Source organism: Camelus bactrianus, chromosome 16 (genome assembly GCF_048773025.1).
Source record: "Camelus bactrianus isolate YW-2024 breed Bactrian camel chromosome 16, ASM4877302v1, whole genome shotgun sequence".
NCBI classification, from domain to species: Eukaryota; Metazoa; Chordata; class Mammalia; order Artiodactyla; family Camelidae; genus Camelus; species Camelus bactrianus.
The window spans coordinates 58620562-58641967 of NC_133554.1; the positions used below are offsets into that span (position 1 = coordinate 58620562).

Consider the following 21406-nt stretch of genomic DNA (forward strand, 5'->3'; position numbering starts at 1 on the left):
TTCCCTGGAGCACGTGTCCAGCTGGGCCGTGTCTGGCTTTTGCAGCAGCTCCACACGGCTGTGCACCGTGCACCCTCTCCACGCCCCAGGGACACACCACGACAGACCTCGTCCTGCACCACAGAGCAAACCGCAGCGCGTCTGAGAGCCGTGGGATCGCACACGGTGAATTCCACAACCACAGTGGAAGCAAACACAGAACCAAAGTAGGTTACAGGAAAATCTCCAAACACGTGGAAATTAAACTGCACTCTTTAAACGGTTAAGATGCTTTTCAATCTTACGGTTACTGGGGGGCAGGGGGTGGGAAGGGGCAAATTGAGATTTGAGATTTGCAGATACTAACTACTGTGCATAAAACAGATAAACAAGGACCTACCTTGTAGCACAGGGAACTGTATTCAGTATCTTGTGGTGACCTACAATGAAAAAGAAGGTGAAAGCAAGTATGTATGTGACTGAAACATGATGCCGTACACCAGAGAATGACACCTTACGAACTGACTGTACTTCAATTTAAAAATTTTTGAATTATAAAAATTTAAGTAATGTAAATATGTAAATTGAAATATGTAATAAAATATAAATGTGAAATTGTATAAGCAACATAAATATTTACATAAACTCACGTTTATTTATAGTTATAAAAATTTACGTATAAAATAAGTAAGTGGGACTACATCAAACTGAAATCTTCACGACGAAGGAAACAATCAACAAAATGAAAAAACAGCCTTCAGAGCGGGAGGTCCGAGTGTGGGAAAATGTGTGCAGCCCATCTGCTGACACGGGATTAATACCACAGTACACTGCAAGGAACTCGGACAACTCAATAGCAAAAAACAAAACAAAACAAAACAAAACTGAATTAAAAACGGTCAGAGGACCTGAGCAGGCGTTCTCCCAATGACGACCAAGGGCGCACGAGAAGGTGCTCAGCGTCACTCGCCATCGGAAACGCAGTCAAAGCCGCGGTGAGACATCATCAAACAGACGCGCTCATGGGTCCCCGCGAGGGCGTGGGGAAAGGCGGCCCTCGTGCGCTGTTGGGGATGTAAGTCGGTGCAGCCACTGTGGAAACACCATGGCAGCTCCTCAGAAATTTAAAAACAGAACCACCACACAGTCCAGCAACCTCACTAATGGGTGCAAATCCGAAGGAAACGGAGTCCGTGTCTCAAGGAGGTACCTCGCTCCCAAGTCCGCTGCAGCGTTGTTCTTAACAGCCAAGATGTGTGTGGAAGCCAGCTCTGCGTCCATCAGCGGATGAGTGGACAGGGAAACCTCTCTCTCACACACACACACACACACACACACACACACACACACACACACACACACACACACACACAGTGGAATATCATCCAGCCATAAGAAAGAAGGAGATCCTGCCATCGGAGACACCATGGCTGAAGCCGGAGGACATTGTACTAAGTGAAGTAAGCCAGACGAGACAAAGACGAAAGCTGCAGTCTCAGTCGTTTGTGGAGCCGCAAAAGTCATCACAGAAACAGCAGAACGGCGCTTGTCGGGGGCTGGGGGGGGGGCAGAGGCTGGTCAGAGGGGACCGACTCCCCTTACGAGGTGAGCGAGTTCTGGCGGCCTGCACACAGCCTGGTGTTCGGTTACCGGTGCTGCACTGTGTACGTAACGGCAGGTTTTAGGAGCCCTTGTCACACCGAGAAAAAAGTGGTACCTGTGTGAAATGACGGCTGTGTTAGCCCCCTTGATTGTGCTCATCTTTCCACAATACATACTTAAATCAAATGTTTTACACCTTACATGTATACAAGTTTTTGTTAATTACACCTCCGTGAAGCTGGGAAATATGTATGCTTTAATATAACTTATATGCTTAGTATAATTTGTACATAATTATGAATATTTATAATCATATAAACATTTACATTAGTATATAAAATAACGAAATAAGAACTTTAAAATAATTTTTTTCAACAAGGAGGTCTCAAGGGAAGTAAAACATACCTTGAATGAAAGTGCAAACACACTGTGGGACACAGATCAGTGGTGCCGCGAGGGAGGTTTCTGTCCTAAATGCGTGTATTAGAAAAGAAGAAAGGTTTCAAATCATTGCCCTCCGCTTCCACCTTAAGATATTAGGAAAAGAAAGGCAAGTCAAATCCAGAGGAGGCAGGAGAAAGGAAATAACAAAGATCACAGTGGAGAGCAGAATAGATTCACTCAATCGAAAGAAAGCTGCTGCCTTGAGCAGACCAGTAACTGCGCAGACTGATGAGGAAACAGACAAGGAAGACACAAGACCCAAGTCAGGAGTGAGCGAGGCGGCGTCACCGAAGGTTCTGGACATCCGGAGGGACGGTGAGGGAGTCTGTGAGCAACTCGATGCCCGAAGTTGTGGCGACTTTGGTGAAATAAGTTCCTCGGATGGCACGGCTGCTCCCTTAGAGGGAAGATTACCCGAACAGCACTGGACCTGCTTCAAAACTCACGTTTGTGGTTAAGAACTTTCCTGCAAAGAGAACTCCATGTCCAGGTGGCTTCCCTGGTGAATTCTGCCCAATCGTCGATGAAGAAGTACGTGGGTGGCGGTAAGCACTTGCTGCACCATCCCGCGAGCCTCACTGCGTCCTGAACCTGCAACCAGGCAGGAAAAGAAAGCTGCTGCCCTGTGTCCTTGGTGACCGTGGACGCAAAAATGTTCAGCCAAACTTCACAAATCAAATTCCGCACGGTGTGAAAGGGCAATGCGTCATGACCCAGGGGGACTTACTTTAGGAATGTTAACTTGTTTAAAGACAGAAATAAAAAGTAACATCGCGGTAACAAACAAAAAGCCGTATTATCATCTCATCAGTGGAGAGAAAGAAAGCATTTGACCAAATCTAAAATCCATTCCTGACTGGGAAGAAAAAAGGACTTCTCAGCAAACCAGTGAGGAACCAATGAGGGACCAACGAGGGAACTCCCTCCACGTGACAGACAGCGTCCTTCGAAGATGCTGGAGCCCACGTCACACCACGTGGTGCCCGTCTGAGCCCCAGGGCCAGGCGCGGAGCCGGGCGCCGGCCTGGCCGTCTGCAGAGGCGAGTCCGCAGAGGGGAGTCCGCAGAGGCGAGTCTGCAGAGGCGAGTCTGCATAGGGGAGTCCACAGAGGAGTCCGCAGAGGTGTGCTGCAAGGCCTGGGTCGTGCAGCGAGGCAGCAAAACCACGCAGGCTGGACGGAAGTGTAACTATTTCCAAACAGCACGACTCTCCGTGTAGAAAAGCTGGTTGGATCTACAAACTGATAGGTGAAACTAGGAAGGTGAACACACAAAAACCAGCCTTACGTAATCCGCTATTAGCCAATCTGTATGAACTGCTGAAAACATTTACAATGCTATCGATATGACGTGGGTCTGTTACACTTCGATTTTTTTTTAAGAGGAGTTACAGTAACTTCCTCCCTCTCAGGGTGACTGAGTGCTCGGTGGTGTAACATGTCTGTGCACTGAAGCGTTGCTAGTTCATTAAAAGCAGGCTTACAGTGAGGTAGAATGAAGGAATGTGTATTGAATTCTGACCCAGTTGTAAACATTTTTCCTTCTTTTAAATGTCTATTCGTGAAGTCTGACCATATATGTTAGGCCACGAAGAAAACCTTAAGAATTTGCCGAAAGTAGAAATAATACAGGCAGTGACAGATGGCTCTGGGTCGGCCTCATCCTGCTCTCTGCCCCCTCGGTCCGTCTGTCCGTCCGTTCGTCTGTTTGCAAACCGCACCTCCAGCTGCTGCCTTGGTGAAAGGTGCTTGGGTGCCCTTCTCTTTGCTTGTCTTTCCTCATCGCCTCCCTTTCCCCGTCTTAAAAATGTAATTCCCTGAAAACCCCGAGACGGAAGCATCAGAGCTGGTGGGGCGGGGGAGGTCACCTGCTTAGGAAAAACCGTTTCGCATCCAGGCTCGTCCTCGCCTCCGGCCTTAAGCAGTCACATCTACAGCCTGACCCTGTGAGAACAGACAGACAGACAGACACAGATCGAGCCTTTGGAAGCAGCTCCCTGGAGGCGGTCAGGTTGGCAGAGCCTCTCCCCCCGCCTATGCCAGCGTTGCTGGGCCTTTGCTGTTAAAAGGATTGCTTTCTCTTCCTTATGAGGAGGCACTCGGCCCCAGGCGGGAGGACAGGAAGGTGAGCGGGGCCCGGTGGCCTGTGTCCCAGCGTCCTCTGAGAGCCAGAGCGGTGCCCTGCAGGTCCCCAGCCCGCCTGCCAGCCCACGGGTGTGGACACAGACAGGGCTGAGGTGGCTGATGTGAGAATCTGAGCAGATTCTAAACCGGTTCATAAGGACACCCGCTGAGGGCTGGCCGTGAGGGTGGGCGTGACCAGAGAGCGTGTTTGGTGGTTCCTACCTGCCTGACAGCCTCGTCCAAACAGACCTTTTAGTGTAAACATTGTCACCGTCTCTGATGCCGAAGGTGCATTGAAGCTGCAGCTTCAGGTGCTCTGACGTGTGCCTCAGCGTCAACTTGGAGGATGGGACTTGGTGACACTTCATCGCTCTGTGCTTCAGGAGCCTCACTGTGAATGTGTGGGCCTCGATTTGGCTTGACAAGCCTCTGGTGTAAGAATAAAGGTGACCGTGTCCTCGGGCGCGGGCTCTAGGCTGCAGGCCGCCCCCGTGCCCTCTCCCGGCACTTCTGGACGAGTCTCTGCAGAGGGGGCCTCACGCTGACGCCTCTGAGCTCACTTGTCAAAACCTCATTCAGAGCGAGGGGTCCCTTCTGGGAGTGACTTGAAAGCTTACGCTTAATTGGCTTCCCTGGCCCCAGGGACCAGCTTGCTAACCCGAGCCCCGGTGCCCTGCTCCCAACCGCCCCTCTGCCTCGCTCAGTTCCCAGTGAAACAGCCGAGTCCAGTAGCTACCTTATTAGTTTGTTGATGTGACTGACAACAGCTCATTATCAGAGCAGCCCGGGGAGTGGAGCGGCAGGGGAGGTGGGGGGCAGGGCTCCGGGCTGCAGTGAACAGCACATTCCGTGTGCACACCCACGGGCCCCTGAGAGGGCTTCGCACAGGCCCTGCCCCAGCCAGCGGGCGCCCCGAGAGCCGGGGCCATGTGGCAGTGCCGTCTGAGACTCAGGCCTTAAGATGCTGACCCCTCTTCTGAGCAGCCTTCACCCCGTGGAGCGGAGCACGCCGGGAGCTGCCGGAATTCAGCATCTCCCTAGGGACGCGTTACCCTCAATGTCGGGGGCAGGTTTTCTGGCTATTCCCCCGGAGCCCAATGAACGGCGTGGCCGTGTTCCGTGGGTCAGCCTTTCCCAGAGCGAGAGCGTCTGTGGCTTGTACACTGCGCTGCAGGGCCGCGTTGCGCTTCCGCAGGTCACGTGTTTCATCTGGTGCCCCTAGCTGGGCGCCTCCTCCCCCTGGACCCCCCTCCTCCCCGTGGGCCACAGCCACTTGGCGGTCTCCTCCAGGCCCCAGCCCGTGGTCCTGAACCCTGCTGGGCAGGTGAGCGCATCCACACAGACCTGCCAGCACTAAATGCACTTTCCACTTGGAGTTGTTCCCCTGGGGCAGGAGTGGGGCCCCTAGGAAGCACCTGTTAAAATGTAACCGTGTGACCCAAGTGATTTGTAAATATTATACCCACACAGACTACATAAGTCCCAGCAAAGGCACGAGACAGCTGCGGGCTGGGCTGGGGGCTGCAGAAGCGGGGTGGTTTCAGGTGCCGGGCGTGAGGAGGGGCGCGTGGGCCCCGGGCTAGCACGGGGAGGGGGCCTCCAGGGAACTAGCCTGGAGGCCAGGGACCTCCGCCCATCAGGAGCTGCCGTGCTTCTGAGGGCGTGTGAGGTGCCAGCCGCTTCCCACGCCAGGGAAAACGCACTCTCGCTGTTTTTTCAAATGGAAACTGGACTTGAGAAAATGTTAAGGCGTGAAGTATTCGTTGCATGTTCGTTTGTTCACGCATCCCCAGAAGAGGAGGGCGCCCTTCCAGGTGCCTGCGCTCACTGTCTCTCCTGTCTCCCCACAGTCGTGCCAGGCCGACCTGGTGAAGGACAACGGCCACAAGTACTTCCTCTCGGTCCTGGCGGACCCCTACATGCCGGTAAGGACCACGCCCCGCTCTCCAGGCCCCGCGCTCGAGCTCCCGCGGCCCGTCTCGCGGGGGCGCTGCAGGAGCCCTCCAAGCAGAGGGCCCCGGGGTGCTGGCCCGCCGACGCCCCCGCAGGCGGCGCCCTTTGCTTCCTGACACGTTGTCTCAGTTGCTGCTTCTCTGCATGAGAGTCGCAGTGAACCCTGACACATGGGCTGGGCTGGTGGTTCCCCTGAGTCCGTTTCCTTGCATGCCTTTGCAGTGGAGTGGCATCCCCGCTCCGGCGCATGCTGGCCGCTGAGTTAGACCGGGGCACTCGTACACCCGAGAGACCGGGGTGGTCCTGGCCGGGACGGGAGGCCGTGCGCCTTGAGTCAGGACGGGAGGGGAAGGAAGGAAGGACGTCCACGTTTTCAGTATGCTTTATTGTGTTAAGTTATTTATAAATTCATAATCCACAAATAACGTATAGAGTGACTTCCTGTAAACAGTTTTTAATTCACTTCTATGTTCCCTCCTTCTAGCTCCTAGCACACTGTAGAGGGCAGAGTCCTCACCCTAAGTAACGACTTAGTATAACTTAGTTTTGTCAGCGTAACAGCTCGCTCTCACGGGCTCAGGCGGCTTAGGTTGTGTAAAGGAACTTCTGTGTGTGATCTCGCCCTCTCTCTAGCTGGTTTTCTAAACTAAATGATGATGATAATAAAAAACAGATTTTTTTAAATCCAGAGAACATTAAACACAGGACGGTCATAGAAAAGATAAATACAACCTGTGTGCTTTAACTTGAGTGTGGTGCTTGGCGTCGCCACAGGCAGGTGATGCAATGCTTTGCACGAGCGTGGGAAGCGGCCACCTGCCCGCTCTCCAGGGAGAGTCGGACGGTGAGCGATGCCGATGGATCAGCCCCGCTGCAGCTACACACACCTGGGGGTTCTGAGGACACAGATTTGAAACAAAGGAAAGGAAATCCCCACGTGCCAAAACCAAGCCAGAGGAGGGGCGCGGTGGGACGGGCGGCGTCACAGGGACCCCGGGCTCCGCACGGGCGCACGGGCCTGGGGGCGAGGTGCCTGTCACCAGACGTGGACGAAAAGAGCTGGTCCGTCTGCTGTGCACATCTGGGAACAAAGCCCGGAGAGGCCTCGCGAGAAGCGGAGACACCCCCCACGGAGATGAATGTGCAGCCTCGGGGCCTGCCTGGAAGGGCAAAGGCCGCCCTGTCTGCAGGGCACCTGCACGGCGGGGCACAGAGGCCCGCGCCAGGCGTGCGGGTTCCAGGGGCCAGCACGAGGGGATGAAGCGGAGCTGGCATGGTGGAGGGCCTGCCCCCGGGAGCTGGAACCGGGGCTCCCTGACGAGGCTTGGAGAGCGACACGGATAAGTGTGTTTAGAAAGGTTTAACCCGCAGGTGGCTTCACTTACGTCCAACAATCAACCATTGTGTTGCTTCTTCAGAGTACATCCGTGCCTGGTGTCACCACGCTCTCCGTCCTCTTCAGTCGTCCTTAAAAATGACCAACTAGAGTCTTTTAATAAAAAGGCAGATTTGGGGGAAAACAAAAAGAACCCATGATGGAAGACAGGCACCGTAACTGGAAGCTCCGTGGGCGAGTTAAACAGCAGAGTGTCGCGGCCAGTAAAGGAAGCCCTGGGGGAAGCACGAGGCGGGAGATGGGAAGGGGCCTGAAGGCCGGCGTGTGGGGCTCGCCGGCTCCGACGCCGACCCCCCAGCCGCAGGGAGAGCTGGAGACAGCAGCAGAGACGCACGGCCGGGCGGGTGGTGGCGGGGGCTTCTCCAGATCAAAAGAAGAAATGAGTTTTCAGGTTGAGGAAGGACAGTGAGTCTTGAGAAGGTTAAATAAGAACAAATCCATACAAAGACTCATCGTCATGAAGCAGAGACGTCAAAGGCAAGAGGAAAAACCTCGAAAGTAACCAGGATAAAGAGGAGGGTTTCTGCAGTCATCAGAGTAACGAACGAGGACCGCCGAGAGGTCTCACAGCCCGGAGGAACCGTCACCCCGGACCCTTGTGCCGACCCCACTGAGGCGGCCAAGAACACCACATTTCAGGAGGGAGTGGGGCCCAGGGAGGGGAGCCAGGCACCAGCAGACACTGTTATCTCAGTGAGCACGGCTGCGAGGGTAAGCCGGCACCCCTCGTGTGAGGGGCTGACGGCGAGGAGGAGCCTCGGAGTCCCCGCAAGACGCGGAGGGTGACCCACTTCAGGGGTCCAGCCTGCATGTTAGAAACGCGAGGCGCCACTAACAGGTAGACGCAGGCTGGTGTCCAAGTCAGGGAGCGCTGAGGAGAGGAGGGACGAGAGTGGTCCGTCCCCCTGAGGACCGGGAGCGGGAGAGGTGAGGCCGACTTAGGGCAGTGCTCGGTCACCTTGCCACCAGCGTGCTGCACTGGGCGGCTCGCTTCCACAGGTTGGGCGGGGCGGGGGTGGCCAGGGCCCGGGATCACCAGGACGGCCTCCGAGGGGGCAGCCTCAGAGAGGCCTTCAGTGCGTCAGGGACCCACCTGTCCTCCGAGAGGCCCGCCCGGGGCTGCCAGGCCCTTTTGAAAGGGCTGTTCCCCTTTGTGGACTCAAATCGGAAGATAGTAAAGCTGGGTCCCCTACCTCAGCTGCACGTAGGGCTCAGCATCACGGCTCTGGAGGTGTGGGAACGAGGAGTCCCCGCCGTGGAGAAGGGCAGTGCCGACTCGCAGTGACGTCTCTTTTCCAGGCTGAGCACAGGACCATGACAGCCTTCATCCTGGCTGTGATCGTCAACAGCTACAACACCGGGCAGGTGGGTGTCCTGTGTGGCCCCGCCCTGAGCCCCTGTCTTTGGGGGCCAGAGGAACTGCGGTTCTGGACGTCTAATGAAGCAGTGACCTCGGGGGTGGGGGTGGGGGTGGGGTGGGCAGGTACAGGAGCACGTCTGCCCCGGGGGCGCCGTGGGGGTGGGTGGGGGCCGGACCATCGATTTAGCCGCCGTCTGCAGGGTGACGTGAAGTGGGTGGGGTTTCAAATGAGGAGGGTTGAGCACGTCTCCGCGAGTGACGAGGGGGGTGGGTCCAGCCCGGCCCCCTCCCCCACCCCCTCCCCCGCCCCAGGCGGGTCGGGGTGACACGCGCGTGGCCCTTCCCGCAGGAGGCCTGTCTCCAGGGCAACCTGATCGCCATCTGCCTGGAGCAGCTCAACGACCCCCACCCGCTGCTGCGCCAGTGGGTGGGCATCTGCCTGGGGCGCATCTGGCAGAACTTCGACTCGGCGCGTTGGTGCGGGGTGCGGGACAGCGCGCACGAGAAGCTGTGCAGCCTCCTCTCCGACCCCATCCCCGAGGTGAGTCCCCCCCACCCCGGGAAGGGGCGGCACGGAGACCGCAGCCCCCGCAGAGGCCCGCCCTGCCCACCCTCGTCCCCTCTCCCTGACCCTCTCCCTCCCTGGTCACCCCGCACCTGGTCGGGGCTCTGACCCCAGAGTTCCTGCCTGCACAGCCCGCCACCTGGCACTCAGGTGGGTCGGCGACATGCCTCCTGCTCCTCCCCAGCTCTTGCTCGTCCTCGTGGGCAGAGCTTGGCCGAGGGGGCCGTGACAGGTCGGCCCACGGGGCCTGGCCAGAGCTCAGGCCCAAACAGCCAGCCGGGGCGTGACCGCCGCCCTGTCCGCCTGCAGGTGCGCTGTGCAGCGGTCTTCGCGCTCGGCACGTTCGTGGGCAACTCTGCGGAGAGGACGGACCACTCCACCACCATCGACCACAACGTGGCCATGATGCTGGCCCAGCTGATCAATGACGGCAGCCCCGTGGTCCGCAAGGTGCGTGGCCCCCGCCCGCTGGGAGCCCTGAGCACCACCACCTGCGCACAGCACCGCTCAGAGCCCTGGCCGCTCCCGCGGGGAGCCGGCCTCAGGTGTTCAGTTCTCTCCGGAGCGCGTCTCCTCAGCAGATACTCGGGTGCCTGCTTCCCTTACAGGCGTTTAGCAGGCTGCGTCTCCCGGCAGCTTGCATGGTAGCTCTTCCTGCCTGGGAGCAGCACGTACACACACGGAGACTCAGAAGAGCAGTAGCCACCCACGGACAGACGGAGGGGTTCGCGCAGTGGGCTCCCGCCCTGCCCCTGTGCTTGCCGGCGGCTGAACGGAACCGTCTTACGCAGTTGAAACTCGTACTGTCTGTTCAGGTGTACAAGTACCACGACTTCCCCGCACGGTCTCACGCCCCTGTCAGAAGTCAGCTCAGCACAGCTCAGCCCCCCTCCCCTCCCCCAGCCAAAAAGGGCCATGGGGGGCACACTGCTGGCCGCTGGCCGTGCTTCAGGGTGGACTTGGGAGCAGAGACTGTCCCAGGTGACCAGGAGGGCAGCGTTGTCCTAGGTGTGACCTTGCAGTGTCAGGCTGCTTGTCAGCGTGTCTGAGGTCCCTGTGCCCCAGGAGTGGGGAGGTTGGATTTGTCAGAGACCCGGGGCCGGGGGTCCCAAATGGGACCCAGCTCTGGGCACCGCGCTCCGTGAGCTGATCTCAGCTAAGGCTTGAGTGAGTCCTAGGAAAACGAGAAGCCGCGTGTTTTGCAGGGTTCCCTAGCGCCGTATGTCTCAAGTGTAGAGAGGTCGCCCCGTTTCCTCTGCACGGTGGCAGCACGGTGTCCTGGAGGAGGCGGCAGTGACAGCAGAGGGAAGGCTTTTAAGCTTGTTGACTGTTTAATGAGCTTACGTGATAAATCGAGTCAGCAAATTCTTGTCAGTCCCTGGAACCCTTTTGAACTTGAACTTGTCCAGCAGGTGCAGGATCCAGACTGCCCAGTCAGCACGCCGCCCGCACCTCATGGAGAAGGGCCAGGCTGGGGGCAGGCCTGGGGCCCCGCTGTCACCCTGCCTTTCCCCAGGGCTGCCGGCCCAGCCCCTCGCCCAGCGCACCCTCAGCCGGGAGGGCAGGACACAGGTGGTTCCTTCAGCTCTCATTCACGTTTGTTTGGTAACCACAGACCCACAGGGGAGCCGTACCCGGGCCCCTCCCTTAACAGACGTCTGAGTCCACCCTGACCTGATGAACAGCGTCAGAGGGCGCTTCCCCATCGGTGCCCGGGGTCCAGTCTCTGGTGGAGGCAACGGGGCCGGGTCGGAGATGAGCCTCTTGGCAAGCCCAGAGAGCGTCTCGGTGGAGCAGACGCTGCTCCGTCCCTGCAGTTATGGGAGCCGAGAGTGGCACTTCGTGACCGTGGGCCAAATCGGACGTCAGCCAGTCGCTCGTCGTGGGAACTCAAGAGTCGGGGCGGCCCTGGGGACACACTGTCCTGCCCTGCAGCCGACCACAGCGGAGCGTTAACTAGGCTCCACCCGGCCGTGCGCATGCCCAGGCGTCACATCCCTGGATCCCGACGGCAGCTCATTTAAAACAAACCATCTGTTAACGATCGTGCTGTATCTGAAGGGAGGAGACTTAATTCGTCAGCAGATACCGGTTAAATGCCTCCTGTGTGCTGGGCCCTGGGCCGCTAGGCCTCCGGAACTTGCACTTGGGGACAGGCAGACAGGTGTTGATCTGAAGGTGGCGACTGCTCCGAAGGAGGGTCGGGGATGGTAGAGTTGGGGGAGACTGGGGTGATGTAGGTGCTTGGGGAGGCACCTGAGCGAGGCCTGAACCAGGCGGGGCTGAGCCTTTCCAGGCCGAGGGGACAGCGGGTGCCCAGGCCCAGAGCGGGAGTCCTGGCTCCTCGGGGGTTGTGTGGGCTAGGCCTGCGTGTTCTGAGTGTGAGCCGGGGGGCTGCAGCGTGGAGGAGGCGGGACCGGCTCTGCCAGGAAAGGGTCTCACGTCTGATGGTGCCAGCACCAAGTCAGTCTGCTTCCAAGGTCTAAGGTTAACGCGAGCCTGGCGCCCAGCTTGCACCCTGGCCAGACCCGACTGCAGGCCTCTGAGGACCTCTGAGGGCCAGGGCCCAAGGCTGCCGCCCAGCAGGAAAGACTTGACCCATGGCTGCTCCGTGTGGGCCTTGCCCTTAACCTCCCCCCCCCATCTCCACTTCACCCGAATCAAAGGATCCGAGTCCCCGGAACCAGTTAAGCTGCCTCAGGTCCAGCAGCCTTTTCACCACTCCAGAGGGTGGAGACAGCAAGCGCTTTTCGAAGACAGTACAGGCTTCGCCTTCTCCAGGAGGGCCCACGGGGCCTCTCAACAGCCCACTGCCCTGGGTCGTTAGGCTCAGACCTGCCAGGTGGGGGCAGAACCGCTGGGGAGCAATGGGGCAGGGCAGCTTAAGGCCCAGCCGGAGCCACCAGCAGTTTCTGCTCCTGGTACAGACCAGGGTGCCCGCGGGGCGAGCGGAAAGGGGTGGGGCCAGCAGGTCCTGGGCAAGTCTTGTGGGCTCTGGGAGCACTTGGGGAGCGCGTGGCCATCCTGGGATGCTAAGGGAGGCGGGCCCGCGAGGGGTGGGTTTGGAGTAAGGACACACATGCCGGGGTCAAGGAGTGCGTGAGGCAGAGGTGGGAGGAACTTCGCAGAAGAGGAGGGGTGCTGACGAGAGGACCCTGGCCCCGTCCCACGCCCATCGGGCTGGCTGCCGCCGAGACCTTGGGGCCTGGGCAGAGCCCTCCCAGCCTCGGGGGGTGGGGGTCCGCGCAGCAGGAAGGGGCCCTCAGGCCTCGGCCTTCTGCTAAGTGCTTTTCTAAACTGCGCAGTAAGACAGTTCTGGGAACCACTGACTAGTGATGGGAGAGGTGGGGCGAGCTGCGGCCAGGTCACTTCCTGGAGCCTGCAGGCCTGCAGGCCTCCGGGCGCACATGGCACCAGCCATCCCCGAGCAGTGAGCGGAATTCATCTCCTCGAGGAGGCAGCTGGCCCTGGAGCCTTGTGGAGCCTCCTCACTGCCTTTTAGGGGCTGTTGTCCCTGAGGGAGTCCTGCGTTTAGTCAGGGCGGCTTCACGTGCACAGGCCCACCGTGATGACCGGGGAGCACACGCTCTCCCAGCTGTCAGTCTGGTCAGGACCATCGTCAGCCCGGCCATGGTGTTGACCATAGGAAGCCGGAGGGCTCTTCCCTGGCCTTTGTCCTGCGTCCCTACAAGGCCCTCAGTCGTGCCGCTCACCCCTCACGGTCAGCAGTGCCTCCGCTGGTGTCCAGAGCGTCCCTCTGAGGAGGGACCTTGACCACGTGGCTGTTCAGCCCTTCTGCCCACACGGGCGCTGCAGGGCCTCGCTGAGCGGGCAGCCCTGTTGTGGTCCGAGCGCGGCTCTGTCTCCCCCTCCTCTTCCGTGCTGGCTCGAGCGCTTGGCGCCCGTGTGCGCATCTCTGCCGTCCCGTCAGTGCTGCTGTCCCTTCTCCCGGCAGGAGCTGGTGGTGGCGCTGAGTCATCTTGTGGTTCAGTACGAGAGCAACTTCTGCACGGTGGCCCTGCAGTTCATGGAGGAGGAGAAGAACTACCCGCTGCCCTCTCCAGCCGCCGCAGGTACGGCCCCCACAGATGCGGCCCCCGCGGGCACGCGTCTGTAAGGCTCCGCCCGGCCGGGGCGCCTGCTCAGGGCTGTCAGCAGTCCCCTCAGTTCTGCTGCACCCCGAGCTCACACGTTAAGTCCTGGCTGCTCGGATTCCTGCGAGGCCCGTCTTCCCGGCAGAGCAGAAGGGGCAGGGAAGGGGTTCACTCTGACCCTCTGACTCTTTTCCGTCTGGGCTCGCAAAGGAACACATTCTATCTTCCGTGAGAGTCCTCACGTCGGTGTCTGTCTCACGTTTTGGCAAGCCACGTCAGGCAGCTCCTTTTCTCACGCTTACCCTTTTTACCAGATTTATATCCCGTCGTCTTGGGCTGCCCCTCCCCCTGCTGCGTTCAGTCCATCAGGGAAGGGAAGCGGCCGGCCTGCCGGGGGCTAGAGGCCGGGGAGGGTCCTCTGCTCTGCCCTGCTCCTGGGCAGCGGTCCTGGCACTTCAGGGGCCCCGGTGCGTGTGGGCGGCTGCAGCTGACCTCTCAGAACGATAAGCAGGGTCCCAGTCCCCCCCACACTCCCCTCGCCAGGGCACTCACCTCGTCCAGCTCTGTCCAGCTGATCCCCACACCCATGTCAGAGACCTGCCCGGTGGGAGGCCCTGCTGAAGCATCATGTCGTCCCTGGGAAAGCCGCTGTCCTCTGCTGTCACGGCCATCTCCCTCCTGAGCCCCCATTAACCCTCCTCTCCCTTCTCTCCTGCCAGAGGGTGGGAGTCTGACCCCGGTGCGGGACAGCCCCTGCACCCCCAGGCTGCGCTCCGTGAGCTCCTACGGAAACATCCGCGCTGTCACCACAGCTAGAAACCTGAACAAGTCTCTGCAGAACCTGAGCCTGACAGAGGAATGTAAGGCCCTGGAGGCTGGGGGCTTGATGGGCGGCTCTGGGTGGTCTTCCGGAACCTTCTCTTGAACGTGCCCCCACTTCTGCTACCTGCTAACCTGGGCGTGAGCAGAAGCCGCGGCTCAGGACCCGGGTGGCCGGCAGTCACCCTGCAGGCCTGTCGGGGCCCGGCTGCTCCTGGGGTGCGTCGGCCCCGCGGAGAGCCAGGATGGGGGCGCTCACTGACCTGCCCGCGGCGCTGTCCCAGCAGCCGGCGGCTCGGTGGCCTTCTCCCCCGGGAACCTGAGCACCAGCAGCAGCGCCAGCAGCACCCTGGGCAGCCCCGAGAACGAGGAGTACATCCTCTCCTTCGAGACCATCGACAAGATGCGCCGGGTCAGCTCCTACTCCTCCCTCAACTCCCTCATCGGTGAGTCGGCCCCGCCCGCCTGCCCTGCCGCGTTGGGCCCGGTCGGCTGGAGAATCAGCGCGGCGGAGTGGGGGGCGGCCAGGGGGCCGTCCTCCCAGGCGGCCGAGCCTCCTCGCCCTTCAGCTCCGGTCTGACCGGGCTGTCGGGGGGAGCTAGTCGTCGCCGGAAAGGCTGCAGACCCCCCTGCTGCCCCCGAGCGGGGTCTCTGCCCCCAGGAGACACCCGGGGTGTCACACGGGGCAGAGGGGCTCCTGGCGTCTGAGAGGCACGGGGCCCCTCAGAGAGTGCGTGTGCGAGGTCAGAGGTCAGAGCCTTCCCTCTCAGGTTCTGGGCGGGACCGGCCGAACCCCTCTGTGCTTTCACGGAAGTTCCCGTGAGGGGGCAGAGTCGTCCGTGCTCGGCCTTGAGCGGCGTCCCAGTCCTGCTGCGGGCTCGGGACATCCGAGGGAGGGACGGGACGCACTCGCCGTGGTGTCAGCTGTGTCCCTCGATGACGACGAGGTTGAGCTCACGTGTCCGCTGGGCCCCTCCATTCCCGTTTCTGCAGTGATTTGTGCCATCAGTCACCCTCCTGTTCGGCCGGCACGGCCTTCATTAACGTTCCGATCTTGGTTATGTGTGCGTCTCTATGGGAACCCGTCCACCGCAGAGCATGCTCTGGGCGCTGGTGACGATGCGAGCTGCTTCTGACTGTCGTGATCTGCGGGGGGGCGGGGGGGGTCCCTGTGTGGCCCCAGGAAGGACTCGGGACTCCGGCTCTGATTCTGCAGGACCCGTGGGGACCGGGAGGGACTGTAGGGTCCAGGGTTAGGGACTGTTCAACAGGCCAGAAAGGGGCTCGTTGTTCACCCAGCACCCGCACGTGACAAAGAGCTCCGCTCAGAAATGCCAGCCTGTCGGTGCAAGTTGAGAAGTAACGCTGCGGGTATGCGCATTCGGTCGTTTGCTGAAATACCCCAGGGCCCCGAAGGCAGAGCCGCGCCAGCGGAGGCGCCAGCACTGCAGGCCCGCCAGCACCAGGACGTCTGGCTTGAGTGAGAACACCTTCTCTTTTTTCTTTTTAAAGAACCAGGCCTTGGTTTCATTTATTTATTTATTTTAGCGGGTAGGGAAGTAATTAGGCTTATTTTTTATTTTCGACGGAAGCCCTGGGGATTGAACCCAGGACCTCGTGCCTGCTGAGCCCGTGCTGTGCCCCGAGCTGCCCCTCCCCCCGGACCACCTTCCTTTAGCAGAGTTACGTTCCCAGGCTGGCCCGCAGCAGTCTTTCAAACCCAGGTCTTCGTGAACCTCAGTTCCCGTGCCTGCGTGTGTGTCTGTAATGGAAACATGTGTTAAGTGACAGAGGAAAAGTGTGGGAAATGGGGACGTGCTCACACGCACGCTCCCCCATGCGCTCCGCCCGCGGAGCCCTCACGCCTGCCCCCAGAGTCAGGCTGCAGCTGCCTTCCACCCTTCTCTGTGAGACGCCAGGTAGTGGGTGTTCTCTGCTTTTCGGCTGGGACAGTGTCTGTGGTTGCAAAGTAGCCACAGACAGGGCGTGAACAAGGGAGCTGGCCATGTTCCGGTGGACTGTGTTCGTGAGCTGGAATTTGAATTTCATAAGGTGTTCACACGCCACAAAGCCTCATTTTTCTTTGGATTTTTTTTCCCACCCACTTACAAAGTGTACAGGCCATCCTTAGTTTGCAGTGGGGAGGTTCGGCCGGGCCACGGTTCACCCGCAGGCCCGCGGGACCTGACTGCCAAGCTTTCCCTCCTGCTCCCCTGCCTCTGGGAACATCCTGTGGGGACCGCCTCCTCCCGCTCTTCCCGGAACGTGGGGTCCCTTCCTTCGTTCAGCAGATGTTTTCTCAGGGCCCCGGTGTGTGGAGGAAGGATGTGTACGAACCCCGCAGACTTTGAAGCTGGCGGCCCCAGCCTGGGGTGTCCACTCCCTACACCAAAAGCGGCCCTCCATCCACTCAGCCAAGGGGCCCAAAGCCAGGTGTCACCTGTGACCCTCTTTGTCCCCGGAGCATCTGTCCGGCAGCCCGCCCCTCCTCCCAGCCTCCTGCCCAAGCCGCACCCTCGTCGGCCGGCCTGTCCGGGTTCTCTGAATGGCCGCCTGCCTCCGCCCCAGACCCTCGTCTGGCTGCAGCCTCCCCCTCTATGGCTTCCCACTGCCGTGTCGTCCGGCACCTCCCTGTGTTCTCAGGGGAGGGTCGTCCACTCTGCAGCCTCCACTTCAGACGTGCAGCTGCTCAGCAAGAGAGGGACGTTCCACGGAGTCAGACGTGGGATTCTGAGCACGCGTGTCGCAGGGAGAGGAGGGGGTGCGTCATCGTGGGGCCGTTGATAGCAGAAGGTCCCCCTGTCCTGCGGTGTTCCCTGCCCTTGGGTGTCCTCAGTGCCTCGTGGGCATCCCCGACACTGGAGGCGACCACAGAGGTCCCAGCCGCGGCATTGCCGCCGTTGAGCCTGGCGGGCCCGGAGTCGGGTGCTGGTGTGCAAGGCACACGTGCCCGGGGTGAGCGCACGGCCCCGACCCCTCCGGGGACACAGCTCGGTGTCTGACGGGTGAGTGTCGTTTTGCCCTGGCCCTGGTCTGAGGGTGTATGGGGAAGGGTCGGTGTTTGATTGGAGGGCACGGCCACCCCTGCCAGCCCTTGTGTGTCCTTCTCCTGGGACTTGAGAGCCCTCTTCTGCGCTCAGTCTGACTCCTGAACATGTTTTACTGGGGAACGCTGAGTTTTATCTGTACATCGCTCAAATCTTTGAAAACTTGAGCGGAGAAGTTTCCAAATGAGCTGGGGCTCGCGGGGCGCTGATTCGACGGAGTACCTGGACGCCGGCGCCAGCTCATTCGTATTCGGTGAGACGGCTCCCTTCCACCTGGAAGCCGCGGTGCTTCCATAAGTGTTTAAAATCCTAACCTGCACACAATCCCATTACTTGCAACATTTGCCTATTTAGAGCCATTTTTTCTTTCATTTCAACCAAAGAACAGCAATCTCTTTAGCCTCTTTGACTGAATATTGCAGAAGAGGGTTTCAAAACCACGGCAACTAGGACATCCATTCATTCCGTCTCCTCCCAGGAGACCAGGCCCTCCCCGTCTGCTCGCGGTCTCGCCTGCTGAGGGCGGTGCCACTGGAGCGAAGCCCCGCCCGCCCAGATCCCACGTGCCTGCCCGGCGTCCGTAAACCTGCACGGGGACCCGGCCCTGTGTCACCACGTTCCGGAACCTTCCTTGATGGGTGCATCCTGTGTGTCTCTTACCGCTCGGCCACCTGGCCCCACTGCCACGTGGGTCCCCCAGGCAGCCCTCCCAGCTCCGGGCCCACCCAGGACTGGCCTCGGCTCGTGCTCCCGCCACGCTCAGGCTGCCTCTGCCGGGGAGGGGGGATCAGGGTTCAAACCCAGCACCCAGGCCAGAGCCCCCCCCCCCCCAGCCACACGGACTGGACTTGGAGAGCCTGGGGCCGGAGGAGAGCGAGGAGCTGCCCCAGGTCTGGAAAGGCCGGCACTGCCTGGATCGCCCAAGACCCGCAGGGCCGGGCAGAGCTGTCCTTCCCGCGGGGCGCCTGTGGTCGGCGTCTGGCCCCTGCCCACCTCCGGAGCCTCTGCCTGCGGCTGGGGTGTCGCTGCGTCCCCCGACGTCATCGTGACTGGCCAGGAAGTAGCCTCTCCCGCCTCCCTCCCCCTTCTCCGCCCAGCGTCAGGAAGCCCCAACAGAGGAGACCTTCTTGCAGCTCCGGACCCCACGGCCGGGAGCTCTGGGCGTCAGGGAGGAGCTGGAAGAGGGCAGAGCTGGGCCAAGGAGGGGGAGCCACACGCGCTGGCTGGCGGGTGGGCGGGCAGGCGCTCCAGGCCAGGCGTCGGGAGCAGCGCTGGTTACGATGCCACACGTTCTGTTTCTGTGGCCGAAACCCTGAATCGAAGGCCCCCACTGAGTGCGTCAGCACTTGGAAAGGGCCGTGGAGACACGCTGCCCAGTGCAGCCGGTGAGGGGGGAGGGGAGCCGGGCCCCCAGAGGGGCTCCGAGTCAGGCTCACCAAGACCCGGGGCGGCTTCCTGGAGGGACCCTCATCCCCGTCACCCCCACCGAGCGCCCACGCCGGCGCCCCAAGATCCAGCCTCCAGCACAGCTTCACTCCCTCCTCAGCCGCTCTCCCGCCCCGAGGGACCCCTGGGAGCCAGTCGGCCACAGTGCCTGGAGCAAACTTCCCTGCATCGGATGCTATTTAGAAAACTGCGGTCATTGCTCTGAAAAATGAATCCTAAAACCGTTAGTTACAATCTTTTATTACTTTCAGTCTAGACACGAAAATAGGCTCTCAGCGTTTATGGGGAATTCGGGAGAGCCAGACGGGGCCCCGTGTCCGAGCCCGGCCCCGCCCCAGCCCCGCCCCGGGACCGCGCCCCCCGCCCTCGCTCTGGCCCGGGCTCAGTGCGGCCGGGAGTCGGACCGCTGCGGTGTGGACACAGCAGATTTACAGCCAGCGTGGCTCACAGAGCAGAGTGGCCGAGAGGTGGTGGCCAGCCCGGGGAGGGGTGAGGCGGGGACAGCCCTTCCAGGTCCCGGTTCTGTGCTTTCACTGGTAAATCGTGCACCAGTCACTGTGGCCTAAGACTCAGAGAAACGAGATGCTTTTGTGTCTTTGCTGAATCACAGACCGTGTGACAGCGAAGTCAAAATCTGCAAGAAAGTCAACGGCAGTAACCGAAGCTGCGGTTTTGTAAAGTGACGGTAGCCGCTAGCGTGCACCCTCCCTCAGTGCCCAGACTCCCCTGGGGGTGGCCCTGTGCCCCCCCGGCTCTGCATCGGCCACCCCCACATCGTGTCCCAAGGTCACCCAGCTGGGACCCCCCACGCCACCCCGCACCCCTTCCTCGCATTTAAACCAGAGGCACCTAGACGAAGGCTCCGTCCTGAGCCGTCACCCAGTCGGGGGCTCCTTGGAGGCCCACGTCCCCCCTTCCGCAAGCTGCCCGCTGCCCCGGGTCCGTCATCTGCAGTCAGGCTGAGACTCCTGCGCCCTTCGCAAGGAGGCCAGGGGCTGGAAGGGTGCGAGGAGTCTCTGGGAGCCTCACGTGGGGGCGTGGTGCGGGGCGCTTCTCCCCGTCCTGAGCGAGCCGCGCCCGTGGCCGTGCTGCGTCTCGGGAGTCGGGGCCGTGCCGGCCGAGCAGATGTGGGGTGACTGCGCCCTCCTCCTCTCTGAACACAAGAAGCAGTAGCAGCCGGCCCGCACGTCACCGAGCAGGTGCCCCCGCGGCCGGTCTGGTGTGGGGGCAGCTTTTAGGAAACGTCCCTGCAGAGATTCTGGACTGACTGGCAAGCAGCCCCTCAGGCTACGTCAGTCTGGAGAGCTGCTCACATTGGAGAGTTGAGGTTTTTGTTCTGTTTCTACACGGAAGGGTGCGGGAGGGCCTCGGGGAGGCAGGTGTCACGTGCACCAGTCACCAGCGAGGGGTCTGCTCCTCCAGCTCCGGTGCCCTGGGGACGGGCGTGTGCAGCAGGCAGCCGCCGTGCACACGCGGACACCGCTGTCCCCGTAGAAAGGGGCCCCGAGCCGTACCGCCTCCCAGGCGAGCGAGAGGGTGTTGGTTGAGGTGAGCTAGGATGTGTCCGTGAGTGTCCACGCCGGACTCACGTGAGAAACCGACCTTCACTCTGAACCTCCGTCCAGCCTCTCTGATTTGAACGTGTCGTGTAAAACCCGGTCCGTGAACAGTGGTGTCCATCAGGGAACATGGGCCTCCAACGGCACTCTGGTGTTTAAGTCGTTCGTGGCCCAGGCGGGGCTCCACCAGGAGCTGGCCAGTCCGGGGGCGTGGGGTCAGGGGGCGTGGGGGTCCCGGCTCGTTTCAGGTCCTCTTTTACTCCCTGCTGTTGGACAGGCACTGGCTTTTTGACAGGTTGTCCAGCTCCCCCCAGACCTAAAGGATGCGGGCATGTGGCTGGCTCCCCACCCTCCAGGTCCTGCTGTGACAGAAGGAGCCACCCTCACCCACGGGTGTCGCTGCCGAGGCAGCCCGGGTCGTGGGGCGGTGTTGGCCTGAGGGTCAGATGGGTGCACGTCTCAACCTTTCGTCCTTTGGGTTGACGCTGGGCCTGGCTGTCCTCTGCTATGAGGCCGGGCTGATGCCTGTGGCCAGGACTGTGAGGTTAAGTAGGACTGAGCCGCCTTCACGGGGGAGCCTGCCCCCCACATAAACATTCCTTTCCTTCGTGCCCACGATTCACCCCATCTCGTTTGTGTCCTGTCTCACCTGCCTTGGCCCCCAGTACGCGGAGGCCCTTGTGTGGAGAGCACACTCGGGAAGTGCTGGGTGCCTGGGGGTCCCGGGGGCTCGGGGAGCTCGGGACGGGCCACAGGCGGGTGTGGGCAGAAGACTGAGTGAGTTGCGGAGCCCAGAGCAGGCCCCGAATGCAGACTCGGGGCGGGCCCGGCCAGCGCCCCCTGCTCGCGAGGCCACGGGCTTCCGGAAATCTAGGCGTTAAATCAGCACCGCTCCGGGGCTGGGCGGTGCCCTCCAGTCGGCAAGGCTGCAAGGAGGTCCTGCCCCTTTCTGACTTCTCCTTCTGGAAAGATCCAGCCTCTCTACCCCCAGCAGTCCTGCGTCTCTGGGCCCTGAGTCAG

At 60.7% G+C, this 21406-nt stretch overlaps 1 protein-coding gene across 4 annotated transcripts in view; it reads left to right on the forward strand.

Moving 5' to 3' along the window:
* Positions 1-21406, forward strand: part of RPTOR (regulatory associated protein of MTOR complex 1) — a 236500-nt gene that overhangs the window by 179430 nt on the left and 35664 nt on the right. For 2 of the 4 annotated variants that reach the window (XM_074343898.1, XM_074343899.1), the window contains exons 14-20: positions 5998-6072; positions 8796-8861; positions 9206-9397; positions 9731-9871; positions 13377-13494; positions 14235-14375; positions 14619-14780. In XM_074343898.1, coding sequence (XP_074199999.1) covers positions 5998-6072; positions 8796-8861; positions 9206-9397; positions 9731-9871; positions 13377-13494; positions 14235-14375; positions 14619-14780 — 895 coding nt within the window. The remainder of the gene's footprint in view (positions 1-5997; positions 6073-8795; positions 8862-9205; positions 9398-9730; positions 9872-13376; positions 13495-14234; positions 14376-14618; positions 14781-21406) is intronic. The other 2 variants (XM_074343900.1, XM_074343901.1) reach the window with 1 other exon arrangement.